The sequence below is a fragment of the Parus major genome, chromosome 5 (assembly GCF_001522545.3).
Source record: "Parus major isolate Abel chromosome 5, Parus_major1.1, whole genome shotgun sequence".
Taxonomy (NCBI): Eukaryota; Metazoa; Chordata; class Aves; order Passeriformes; family Paridae; genus Parus; species Parus major.
The window spans coordinates 60,697,271-60,710,927 of NC_031774.1; the positions used below are offsets into that span (position 1 = coordinate 60,697,271).

The 13,657-nt window shown below is 46.4% G+C and overlaps 1 protein-coding gene across 1 annotated transcript in view; it reads left to right on the forward strand.

Moving 5' to 3' along the window:
* Positions 1-12,733, forward strand: part of MDGA2 (MAM domain containing glycosylphosphatidylinositol anchor 2) — a 148,671-nt gene extending 135,938 nt beyond the window's left edge. The window contains exons 13-16 of the mRNA XM_033515236.1: positions 414-572; positions 4,372-4,502; positions 10,034-10,139; positions 10,622-12,733. Coding sequence (XP_033371127.1) covers positions 414-572; positions 4,372-4,502; positions 10,034-10,139; positions 10,622-10,710 — 485 coding nt within the window. The 3' untranslated portion in view covers positions 10,711-12,733. The remainder of the gene's footprint in view (positions 1-413; positions 573-4,371; positions 4,503-10,033; positions 10,140-10,621) is intronic.
* The last annotated feature ends 924 nt before the right edge of the window (positions 12,734-13,657 follow it).

A 13,657-nucleotide genomic window follows, 5' to 3' on the forward strand; every position in this document is an offset into this window, starting at 1 on the left:
CCTTTGGATTTTTCCAGGTTTTTACATGTACATCCAGATGTCTCAGGTGTCGAGGGCCTCATCCTAAGGATTTCCATCTGTGTTGGATGTTGGCCTTATCCTAAGGGTGTCCCTTTGGATTTTTTCCAGCTTTTCCGTGTACATTGAGACATCCCAGGTGTTAAAAACCTCATCCCAATGATTTCCTTTTGGATTTTTCCAGGTTTTCCCACATACATTTAGACATCCCAGGTGTTAAGAACCTCATCCCAATGATTTCCTTTTAGATTTTTCCAGGTTTTTCCACATACATTGAGATATCCCAGGTGTTGAGGGCCTCATCCCAAGGATTTCCCTTTGGATTTTTCCAGGTTTTCACACGTACACAGGTGCTGAAGGCCTCATCCCAATGATTTCCCTTTGGATTTTTCCAGGTTTTTACATGTACATCGAGACGTCCCGTCCCAGGCTGGAGGGGGAGAAGGCCAGACTCGTCAGTCCCGTTTTCAGCGTCGCTCCCAAAAATCCCTACGGAGCCACCAACACGGCCTATTGCTTCAGCTTCTACTATCACATGTATGGACAGCACATAGGTGAGAGAAAGCCAATTCCTTTGGGAAAAATAGCTGGAAAAACTCCCTCTTGTTTGAAGGAAAAGCTTGGGAGGAGCGTCAGCCAGGGAGGTGCCTGGAATGTGGCAGCATTCTGCTTCCCAGGAATTTGTGGGAAGGAGGAATTTTCCTCTTAGAGCTGGGAAGTGTTTCCTGCATGAGTGAGATTTTGGGCAGGGAATTGCACAGGAATCCCGTTGATTTGAGTGGGAATTTAAGAGCCTGGAAAGGGAAAAGTTGATTTTAGCAAGGATTTTTCCTGATTCTAACGGGATGTTTTAGGCATTCCTGAGGATCAGGCATTCTGGTGAAAACGCCAGCATTCCTCAGGTGTTTTCTGTGGAAAAGTCATGGAAAATTTACTCAAAAGCTGCAGGAATATAGATTTTCAAGGAGTATCTGTGAGTGTTTCAGGCATTCCTGACTAAATTCAGGATCAGGCAGGGAGCAGCTTCATTCCTCATGCATTTCTTGTGGAAAAGTCATGGAGAATTTGCTCACAGACTGCAGGAACCTGGATTTTCAAAGGATACCTTCCAGTCTATTTTTAATCCTGCCTCTTTCAACACCCACATCAAATTCCTCTTTCTGGTACAAAAAGAAAAAAAAAAAAGTGGGAAAATATAAAAGCCTGAACAACAAAAATCCAATTTTTGGGAGCCCTTTGCGGGTTTCTTGGTGCTCCCAGCGTGCCAAGAGGTCTTCCAGTGTCAAAGTGATGTGGTTTGATGTATTTTTACCTCTATTTCAAGGGCAAACTCATCCCCCCAGAGAGTTCTGGTGCTTGCTTTGTCCGAGCTCCCCCTGCCCCAGGCGGAGCTCAGATTTTAAGCGGAGCAGACAAGCGCGCTCAGGTTTTTTTTTTCCCGTTGTCTCTGTGCTGCAGGAAGGTGGATGCAGCTCCAGGTTGGAATTCTCCTGGCTCTGTGCTGGGCTTTTTTTTTATTGGGAGGAAGGGATTCAGCCACTCCATGCTGAGATAAAAATGGAGAAATTGCAATATCTGGTCGTATTCTGGTTGTTTATTTGTGGTGTGTTAAGAAGAACAAATTAGAAACGTAAAGGGTTAAAGAGAGATTTGGAATTCCTGATAAATATTTGGAGTGTAAAGTTATTTGGGATAGCGAAAAGAAAAGAGGCACTGAGATTTGTCCAAAAGCAGTGGGATTTGGGGTTTTTTTCCCTGAATTTCCTCTTCAGCAAGTGTCTGTCCTTAGATTTTGGGGTTTTTTACTGGGATCCCCTTTTCCCTGTGGAAATCCTTGAATTGGCAATGTAAGGAAGGATCTGGCCCCAGGTGACAGTGTGATCCATGACCACAATTCCACTGGATTTATTCCTGGAAATTTATTCAAGTTCCCAAAATTCCAAATTGCTTGATATCATGTTAATTCTTTATTTTTTTTTAAAAAAAAAAATACAGTTCCCATAATTTTAGCAAATGTTCCAAATTCTATTCTCTAATAGAATCCCAGAATTCCAGACTGGTTTGGGTGGGAAGGGACCTTAAACTCATCCCATTCTACCCCTTCCCACTATCCCAGGGTGCTCCAAACCCCATCTAGTGTGGCCTTGGAAAGGCTCAGGAAGGTTTTATCCATTGGATAAATTCCTGGAGGAAGAGTGTGGAGAAGCTCAGAGATGCTCAGGGACAGGAAATGGGAATAAACTGAAATAGAGAAAATTCCATTCTCTTCAACTAGTGAGGGTCAAACACTGGCACACGTGGCTCAGGAAGGTTGGGAAGTCCCTGTCCTCGGAGATTCCCAAATCCAGCTGTATCTGGATTAATGAAGAGTTAATCCAGATTATTAATTTGGAATGGAAATGCACTTTTTTAATGATGCCGTGCTTTGGATGGGACGAGCTCCAGAGGTGCCTCCAGCGATTCTGTGGAAAATCCTGAATTGGTAATAGAATCTTTCAGAATTACATTTTATTAAGGATTAATCCACCATGGATAATTCCAAATCCCATTGCTGGGACAGATTAACTGTTTGATCACCAGCTGTCCCAGGCCTTGACCCTTCACCGTGGCTTTGGGATTTGCTGCCAATGTGGAGAGGAGTTTCCAATCCCCCTTTGGGAATGAATCCTGCCAGTCAGGGCAGCTCTTGGCTTCAACATTCCTAGCTCATGGATTTATCCACCAGAGCAGGGTCGGAGCTGCTAACTGAGCTCCAAACACCACAGAATCCTGGAATGGTTTGGGTTGGAAGGATTTTAAATCCCATTCCATGGGCAGGGACACCTCCCACTGTCCCAGGCTGCTCCAGGGGCAGCCACAGCTGCTCTGGGAATTCCAGCCCAGCCCCTCCCAGCCAGGAATTCCTTCCCAGTATCTCATTTATGATCTCTGTGCTGTGGGATCCAGAAGATTCCCAAGAACAATCCAGTACCAGGGTTGTTATTCCCATGTTTTAGGGGCAAAGCACTTTGTTTCCAAAAGAATCCTCATCAAATTGTTTCTACATTTCCAATGATGTTTGGAAAGGTCCCTGAGAAAATGGGATGTGATGCTGGAATCATGCTCTGTTCCTGGTGTGGATTGGTTTTGGGGTTTAAAGGAAGTGATGCTTCATCCTCCATTCCTAAAACTGAGGAATCCCAGTGGCATCCATAGGAGAATATTCCTATTTTAAATAATTCAAACCCCTTTGTATTTTTTATCCAGCTCAGCTTCTGGGCCAGCTCTTGGGATTCTGTGGAGAAGGGGCTGAAATTTCCCTGGAGATACAGAGAGGTCCTTGGGAATCTTTTCAGGGAGCAGAGTGCAGAGATGAGATCATCCATGCGGGATGTTTATCCCAGGGATCTGTATCCCATTCCATGGCAATGGGATTTGGGAAAAGAAGGGGTTTATTCACCTGAAAAGGGAGCTCCTGCTCCCAGGTGGGGTTGTAATTCCTGACAGATCCCAAAGTTACTCCTGGGAGCGCTGGCTGCCACAGGAACCAGCTGTGGATCCAAAGGAGAGGGAGATTATCCCTGAAGGATGGGAGAAATAGGAATTCCCATTCCTTGACTTGCAGCAAACTGGGAGCTGTTGTTGGAAGGAGGAAGATGAAGATTCTCTGTCCTTCCTGTGTCCCTGCACCAGCACAGGAGGAATTTGCACATCCGTTGGAGCTGCCACCACCTTTTCCACCAATCTCTACTTCCCGTTTTTCCATCCACACCTCAAAATGAGACATTTCCAACTGATGTTCCAAGGACAATCGTTTTTCCTGCTGTTAGAGAGCCATCCCAAATAAAAAGAGAGAGGCAGAACCTGCTGGGAGAGCAGACTGGGAAAGATGAAGGCAAAAAAGCCAAGATTCCAGAGCATCCCCTGCTCTCCTGACAGGACTTTGTTCCTTCATTCCCAGTTTTAATTCCTGGCCACTGGTTTTACCTCCTGCCAGTCACTTCATGGAATCACACAATTGTTTGGGTTGGGAAGGACCTTAAAGCTCATCCTGTTCCATCCCCTGTAGGGCAAATCCCGAGCATTTTTGGAGGATTCAGTTGTCCTTCATCCTTGGAAGTGTCCAAGGCCAGGCTGGACAGAGCTTGAAGAAGTCTGGGGTAGTGGAAGGTGGCAGGAGTGGAATGGGGTGGGATTTAAGGTCCCTTACAACCCAAGCCAGGCCATGATTCCATAATGATTTAATTTAACATAATATTCCGAAACATAACAAAACATTACAAAACATTACAAACAATATAATATAATATAACATTACAAAAACATAAATATAAATAAAAATACAGATATCCAGTTCTCCTCCTGTTTTTCCAGGAAGTTTGAACGTTTACCTGCGGCTCAAAGGTCAGACTGCCATAGAAAACCCCTTGTGGTCTTCGAGTGGGAATAAGGGACAGCACTGGAACCAAGCCCGGGTGAACATCAACCCCCCCACCTCATTCCAGGTAAGGCTGGCGCCTCCAGGAGCTGGGAATTCGGGGCTGGGAGGGAGACTGGGAATATTGATGTTTTTCTTTGGGATTTCCCAGCTCTGGAAGCTGCTCAAGGACAGAAAATTGCTTTCCTTGAGCACCACGGAGCTTAACAATGCTTGGACTCAAAACACTTTCCAGCTTCCCAAAGATGTCGGGAGTGACTCCAGCAGGTTTTGATTTCAGATTAGCAAGTGGAATATAAAATTATTTACTGGGAGAAATTACTTAGGGCCCCTGTGTTAGAGGTTTTTTTGGAAATACGTGGAATTTCTGAGGGAAAAGGGATGATGTGGGAGTGCCTGCTGGGAGCATGAGACACAGGGACTTGTGACAGGTTTTTCACACATTTCCTGCTGGGGTTGACAGGGAGGTGCTGATGGACCTTTAGGGGCAATTCCCAGGAGCTGTTTGGAACTGGAACACTCCCAAAAAAGCAGCTGCTGCCAGCAGGTCCTGCTGTGGGTGAGGCTGGGAATGTCCTCATGGAATGTGGGAGTCACAAGCCATGCCCGGAGTGCAGGGTCCTCCTCTGACCTCTCTGTCACTTCCGGGTCTCCTAAGGGAGAAAATGTATTTTTGGGAAAAAGTCACAGATTGCTTTGGGTTTGAAGTGACCTTGAATCCCATCCCACTGAATCCCATCCCACTGAATCCCATCCCACTGAATCCCATCCCATTGAATCCCATCCTACTGAATCCCATCCCATTCAATCCCATCCCANTGAATCCCATCCCACTGAATCCCATCCCACTGAATCCCATCCCATTGAATCCCATCCTACTGAATCCCATCCCATTCAATCCCATCCCAATCAATCCCATCCCACTGAATCCCATCCCAATCAATCCCATCCCATTCAATCCCATCCCAATCAATCCCATCCCACTGAATCCCATCCCACTGAATTCCATCCCAATCAATCCCATCCCACTGAATTCCATCCCAATCAATCCCATCCCATTCAATCCCATCCCAATCAATCCCATCCCACCTGTGCCATGGCCAGGGACACTTCCCACTATCCCAGGCTGCTCCATGCCCTGTCCAGCCTGGTCTTGGAAGATCCCCTTTGGTGCAAATCCAAACTGCTCTTCTGAAAATCCACACTGGGTTTCACTTCCTTTATTTTCAGGGAATTCCTGATCCTGACCCTTTGGTTTTATTTCCATGCATGAGAGGCATTGACAGGAGAGAAATGGTTTGGTCCATGGGACTGCAGAGCAATTCTAATGGGAATTAGAGGAAAATTGAGTGGGAGGGATACGTGAAGTACAGTGAGATATGGGAGGGCTGGGAATGCTCACCTGGAGAGGAGAAGGATCCAGGGAGAGCTGGGAATGCTCACCTGGAGAGGAGAAGGATCCAGGGAGAGCTGGGAATGCTCACCTGGAGAGGAGAAGGATCCAGGGAGGGCTGGGAATGTTCACCTGGAGAGGAGAAGGATCCAGGGAGAGCTCAGAGCCCCTGGCAGGGCCTGAAGGGGCTCCAGGAGAGCTGGAGAGGGACTGGGGACAAGGGATGGAGGGACAGGAGCCAGGGAATGGCTCCCAGTACCAGAGGGCAGGGATGGATGGGAGATAATTGGGAATTGGGAATTGCTGGCTGGGCTGGAATTGCCAGAGCAGCTGTGGCTGTCCCTGGATCCCTGGCAGTGCCCAAGGCCAGGCTGGACATTGGGGCTGGACATTGGGACAGTGGGAGGTGTTCCAGGCTGGGAATGACGATCTGGGATGTTTGATGGGAACAAGGTGTCAGGAATGAGGAGAAGAGGAATTGCAGAGTTCAGGAATTCTCAGAGCCCAGGCCAAGCACAGGAAGATCAGAGTGGTTGAGTTTTTCATTGGTGGAGTCGGGATAAATCCAAGAATTCAGAAGAGTGAAGGAGAGAGAAGTGATTTAATAACTGAACATCATAAATGCCCTGGGAAAAGGAAAGAAGAGATGGATTTGAGGGTTCCCAGGGGGTTTTGGAGACATGGGAAGGGCTTTAAAAAAATCAGGGAAGAGCCAGACCCTTGGGCAGGGAAATGGAAAGGATTTGGCAGCAGCAATCCAGAGGAGGGGAGGAGGGAGATTCCAAAGGGAAGCTCCTCTCCTTGGCTGTTTTTCACCTTTTGCATTGTTGTGTTTAAAGGTTTCAGCATAAAATAAATGTAAAGCTCTGACCAAATACAACAAATAAATGTCAGAGCTCTTGGAGCCTTAAATTACTTTTTTTTTAGCATCTCTTCCATCAAAGTAAATTTTATTTTCCATTTAGGAGTGTAAGTAGGAAGGGATATAAAGCTCCCAGTTAAATTTAAGGAGAGGGAATGGAAGTGAATCTTTGCAGTAAAGCACTGCAGTGACATGAAAATTAAAACTTTTTATAGGGTAATTTATAGGGGTAAAAGATTTTATACCTTGTCAGTGCCTGTGATATAGAACAAAGCTTTTTTCATGAGGAACCGGGAGAGCTGCAGTGCTTTAAATCACAAAAACTTGCATAAATCTAGCTCAGATGTTCAGATGTTCAGTATTTTTTAAGAATGAACACCCCAAAAATAGAGAGCCCCAAAAAGAGAGGGACACCTTGGTTCTGTCACCCAGGAAATGTCAGTTTTAGTTCAGGTTTGAGCAGAAGGACACGGCGATGGCATGGATGATTGGGATTGGATTTGTTGCTAGTTTAGGGTCTAAATATTGCAGTATCCTAATAAAAATTCCAGGATTTCTCACAAAGGATTGGGATCAGCAGGTCCTGGCCCCTGTTGTTGGGTCAGTGCCACCCCCTCTTGTCTGAGCTCCGGATGGGGCTCAGCCCACCCAGATTTGGCCACTTTGTGCCCAAAGAATTCCAATATCAGCAGGATGAGCCAGGAACATCCAGGTTTGTGGCCCTTGGCCCCGCAGGATTCCCAATCCCAAATCCCAAACCTCTTGTGGAGTTCCTTTAGGATTCATCTCCGCGTTTGAATGATCTCGGTGCTGTCACTCACCCACCCAGAAGGGAATATTCCCAATTTTCAGGCTGGAGGAGTCCCTGGCAGGGAGAACATGGAACACCAGTTTGTCCCAGTTTTCCCAGTCTCCAGCAGCATTTTAACCCCTTTTTCAGGTCGATGTGCACCAAACTGAAACCTCTCAGCTCCTCACATTTGTCCTGGGACACCCCAAGTGCCCGGCAGGGAAAGGGAGATGGGCGAGGGGGGCACACAGGGGAGGATGTAAATCTGCCTGAAATCCTGTGGAAAAATCAGAGAATCCCAGACTGGTTTGGGATGGAAGGGATTAAAAATCCACTCATCCCACCCCTGCCATGTCAGGGACACCTTCCATATCCCAGGCTGCTCCAAGCGCTGTCCAGCCTGGCCTTGGACACTTCCAAGGATGAGGCAGAAGCTGAATCCTTCCCCAAAACACTCAGGATTGGCTTTTTAGGATCATAATTCCATTCCATTAAGAGCAGAGCAACCTTTCCCGTACCCCCTATTCTCCAGTTTTTTGACAGCAGTATTTATAACAGCAGCTCCCCAAAAAGCATCATGGGGTTTGTTTTTTGTGGGATACTGATAGGGAATTCTGCTCCATTGGCAGCTCCTGGCCATTCCTGGGAGCTGCAGGCTGGGTTCTGCTCCGTGCCCTGCCAACTCCTGCGCCGTGATTTGTTCTGAGTGTGGAGCAACCCCTCCCTGAGGGCCACAGAAACCACTGCCAAACGCAGCTTTTAATTAAACACTGCCTGTTGTGTTTGGACAGAGCCCTTTAGGCTGGAAATTGTTTTCCATTGTCTGGAAAAATTGGACTTTCAACTCCACTGATTGGTGTTGTTCCTGCTGCCAAGGAGCAGGGGCAGGATTTTGGGGGAGGAGATGTTTTCCCCTCGAGATCCAGGCGCGATTTCCTCTTCCAGCAGTTTGGTTTCAGATGAGGAATATTGGAGAGAAAATCATCAACAAGACTTCAAAATCCCAGTCATCCACTCAGCAGAGGTTAAAGTTCCTCTTAAATTGGAATCAAATCTCTACTGTGTCCCTTGCTGTGATAAAACTCATCCCAATTCCTCTGAAAAGCCATTCCTAGTTGGAATCAAAGCTTCTAAACCTGATGAGAACCCACGTGTTGGGAAAAATAGATCCTAGCATGGAATTTACTTCCACAATCTGGAATTGGATACTTGCGTGTGTCTTCATTTGAAGAAAAGTCCTTTCTTTTTTGTGCTGTTTTAAAAAGGGTGGGAGAGAAGTGGGGCTGTCCCTGCCACCAATTCCTGCCCCAGCAGGAGATCTGGGAAGTTAAAATCCACCCAGGAGATCCCAGTGGGATCCAAACAAAAGGAATTCCCATCCCTTGAGGAATTCTCTTCCCCTGAGATAAAGATAACTTTGTGTTATGGATGCAGAGACGCCAGCCTGGATCCTGGGAGGTTTCTCCCAAGCTTTGGGTCTGGAGAGGGATGCAGGGGACACATCCTGTCCTGCCCACCAGGATGGGAGGGACCGGTTGGGTCACCTCCAAGAGCCAGAAATCTCAGTTTTCCATGGAATTTCTCTGGTTCCTGTGTGTTTTCATGGAATCTGAACTTGAGTGGATGCTCAGTCGTTCAGCACATTCCTCAAGCTGTGCCTTTGCTGCTCGCCTCAGGTGGCAGGAATTTCTGGGAAAAACAATCTCCTTAAAGCTTTAATTCCGTGGAATCCTGCTCTTGGCCAGAAATCTCAGTTTTCTGTAGAATTTCTCTGGCTCCTGAGTCTGAATGGAATCTGAATTTGAGTGGACGCTCAGTCCTTCAGCACGTTCCTCAAGTTTTGCTCTTCAGGGAGCAGGAATTTCTGGGAAAAACAATCTCCTTAAAGCTTTAATTCCATGGAATCCTGCTCCTTGCTCCAGGAGTGTTGTCCTCACTCAGCCACAGCACCCAGTGGTGGAGCTGCTCTGGACACACCAGGTGACAACTGAGGATGATTTCCAGCTCATTCCAAAGAGGAAAAGCCCTCAGAGCTCTCACCCCCTCCTTGCCCACCCTCACATTGATGAGAACTCGGCTGAATTGGTTTTCCCACCACAAAAGTGCCCATAGAACATTCCAAGCCCATTTAATTGGTTTTCCCACCCCAAAAGTGCCCATAGAACATTCCAAACTCATTTAATTGGTTTAAGGTGTCCGTAGAACATTCCAAGCCCATTTAACTGGTTTTCCCACCCCAAAAGTGCCTGTAGAACATTCCAAACCCATTTAATTGGTTTTCCCACCCCAAAAGCGTCCATAGAACATTCCAAGCCCACTGAATCAGTTTTCCCATCCCAGAAATGTTTCTAGAACATTCCAATCCCATTTAATTGGTTTTCCCACCCCAAAAGTGCCTGTAGAACATTCCAAGCCCGTCCCTGTGGCCGAGCCAAACACAACAGAACCTTTTTTATTTATCCCTCTCAGATTCTCTGGACACTTTTTATTTATTCCTCTCTGCTCTGCTGAACTTTTTTCAATTAATCACCCTCTGATCTCCTTTTTTCCCAGCTCATCTTTGAAGGAATCCGTGGCCCTGGAATCGAAGGGGACATTGCTATTGACGATGTGTCCATTGTGGAAGGAGAGTGTATGAAATCAGACCAACCGGCCAACAGTAAGTGGCCCTTCCCCACTGGTTTCTTCCTGTCTTTCTACTTCCCAGATGGATCTTTTCCAGCAGAACAATCCCTGCTCTGGTTCAGCGGGAAGGATGGAATGTTGTCCTTGGGAATGCTTTGCTCACAAGGGAAGATGATGGGTGTGAGGCAGAGGTGAGAGCGGTGGGGGAGGCTGGGCTGGATTTGAGATGCTCAGGCAGATAAAACATCAGAACGATGTCCAGGGGGCCCAAACAAGGTGAAATCCATGGATATCACTGCTGTGATTCCCTGAGGGCTCTGTCTCATCCCTCCACCCTGTGTGTGCATTAAAACAGAGGTGAGTACACAGCCAGGTGGATTTTCATCCCAGTTCCTGCTCGATCCAATTGCTGAGGGCTGTCTTGTCCCCTCCTGCTGGGAGGTGACTTTGGAACACTGGAGCAGTGCCAGGGGGTGTGGGCACCTCTGTAATTCTATTTTTCTCCCCTTTTTGCAGATCTACGATCAGGTGCTGTTGGGCCATTAGCGCATATACGACTTCTCCCACTCCTCATCCTCATGTCTGTCTTAAGTCATCAGAGGTGACCTTATCCTGGCAGAGGCTACAAAAGATTCACCAGGCACTGGCATGAAGAAAGAGTCTTTGTAAAATGGACATTTCCAAACAAACTACCAAAGATTCCTCCACTGACTGACTCGAAAGTTAAATAAACGCGTAAATAAATAATTAAAAAAGAAAAAAAAAAAAAAAAAAAAAACAGATTAAGAAAGCACTGGGGACTTGAAAAGGCGTCACGGGAGTGGAACTCACTAAGAACCAAGCTTGAGACCAAGATCTGGCCTAAGTAAGGAAGAGACCTTCAGGTGCTTCAGTGGTCACTGATGAATTCAGCATCATCTGGTTGAACTCTCGGCAAAGAGCTCTAGAAACCCTTGTCAAAGCACAAAGTCATGGCTGGTTTTGTTTCAAATGAATCGTTTGCTTGTTACCATGGAAACCGAATGGCCTGCCAAAAAATAAAGGAGGAAGGAGAGAGAGAGAGAGGAAATACAAACACAGAGAGAAACACCTCACTGTAAACAGGGTACGTGAAGAGCTGGCGTTCATTTTCCCTTCCCGAAGGTTTTTAGCGTAGAGTTAAACAAATGTCGGCCCTTTCTACTTCGGCTGCCACCTCCCCTCGAGGATAACCCGGAATCGGAGCTGTTTGCAGACATTCCCGTTTCATTCCTCACGGCTCTGCTTGGTGACTGTGCGCTGTCTCCTTTTGCATGCATTCCCATCCAGGATGTGCCACCTGGGCTCACATTTGTCACAGGCTTCACTGGGAGTTTGCTCGCGGCCGCTGGAAGATCCCTCTCCCCTCCCCACCGGAGTCATCAGCTCTACGGAAGTGAAGAAACCAAACCACCGTCTTTTATAAATTGCCATGGAAACCAAGTGCCTTCAATGAAACAAGCCTGATTTCAAAAAAACAGAAACAAAAAAAAAGAACTATATATATATATATGTGTATATATATATATATATATATATATATATAAAATAATTCTAATAAATGTAATAACGATGATTTCAACACAGAAGCTTTGCACCGCTAAAAACGTGGGTTGTGCAAACTCTTTTCTAAACAAACTCTGGAGCCTGGGTGTGCAGGCAAGGAGACGGAGCCGCTTCTGGAGAAGGATGGATGGACCTAAGCTGCTGTGGAAAGCCTTTGGGATGAGATCCGTGTTGTGTCACCTTCCAGACAGCCATGGCCTTTCAGCTTCTTATCCATTCGGAACAGCTCCCGTAGGTGCTGCCCGTGGGAGCAGCACTTTCTGTCGTTGTCGTCGTCGTTTCAGGTTCTCCAGTGGGTCAACCAGAGGAACAAAGGTGGTTCAGACACACACTTGGTGCAGAAGGTGGTGAAACACGGGATGATTTTCTTACTCTCCCCCTCCGTTGGGATGGCTCCCAACATCCGGAGCTCCGGACGCCCCGAGGGGGCTCTGCCTCTGTCCCGGAAACCAGACTCGGTGCAGAGGGTGAAAGATTATTTTGTTATTGTAGCGAAATTCAAAAAAAACAAAACAGTACAAAAAATTTAAAAAAAAAAAAATTAAAAATAATCCACTTTTACAAGGAGAAAAAAAAAATGAATAAATAAAAGCTGTACAAAATGGGTTCGAGCTACCCGAACACATGCCGGTTTTCCACTGCATTGTAAAGTTCCCTTCCAGTTGGTTATGAAATTTGAAGACCTTTTTCCTTAAATTATCTCAGCTTTTAACTTCATTTAAAAAAAAAAAAAAAAGACTTTTGTCTAAAGAAGAGTATTATTATTATAATTATTATAATTATTATTATTATTCTGTGTTCTCTCGACACCCTAGGATTAAAAACAAAAACCTGATATGCAAATAATTGGAGTACAAATGTGAAAACAAACAAAAGATGAGTATAATAATTGCAAATATGAGTATAAAAAGCACAACGAGATGCAGTAAAACAATGACAAGGCTTGATTTTTTTTATTCTGTAGAGAAATGTTTGTGCAAATTCAGTAATTCCACTGAAGAGATAATTTTCCAGCTCTGTTCAATAAAGCCTCTTTCCAGGTAAGGCAGCCCCGTGGTGCGTGTGTTTGTTGAGGCCCTGGAGGGGCTTTCCTTGGTCCACTGGTGTCAGCTGGAGTTGTGCTGGTCCATACTGGTGGTGCTGGAGCATTCCCAGGATGCTCTCGGCTCCCTGGTTTTTTGGCAGTTTTGGTGTCTTTTAGTTCCTGTGCTCGGAAAACGGTGGGAGCTCCAAGTCAGGACATTTTCAGAGAATTTCAGAGGTTTAGGTCGGACGGGACCTTAAAGTTCATCCCTGGAATCATGGAATATTCAGGGTTTGAAGGGACCTGCAAGGATCATCAAGTCCAAATTGGAACCGAATGGTCCACACAGGGATCAAACCCCAAACCTCGGGGTTATGAACATCTTGCTCTGTTTGGAAGATGGTGGGAGCTCCAAGTCTGAATGGACCGTGGGGTTTGGAAGATGGTGGGAACTCCAAGTCTGGATGGACTGTGGGGTTTGGAAGATGGTGGGAACTCCAAGTCTGGATGGACTGTGGGGATTGGAAAACAATGGGAGTTCTGAGTGTGGATGGACCACGGGGTTTGAAAGGAAGTGGGAAGCTCCAAATCCGGATGGACTATGGGGTTTGGAAAGCAGTGGCTCTGACTCTGGTGGACCATGAGGTTTGGAAGATGGTGGGAACTCTGAGTCTGGTGGCCTGTGGGGTTTGGAAGATGGTGGAAGCTCCTTTGGATGGACTCTGTGGTTTGGAAGACATCGGGAATTTTGAGTCTGGATGGACTGTGGTGTTTGGAAGACTGGGAACTCCGAGTCTGGATGGTCTGTGGGGTTTGGAAGGAATTGGGAACTCAGAGTCTGATGAATTGTGGGGTCCGGAAAGTGGTGGGAACTCTGAGTCTGGATGGACCATAGGGATTGGAAGAAATTTGGAACTCCAAGTCTGGATGGACCATGGGATTTG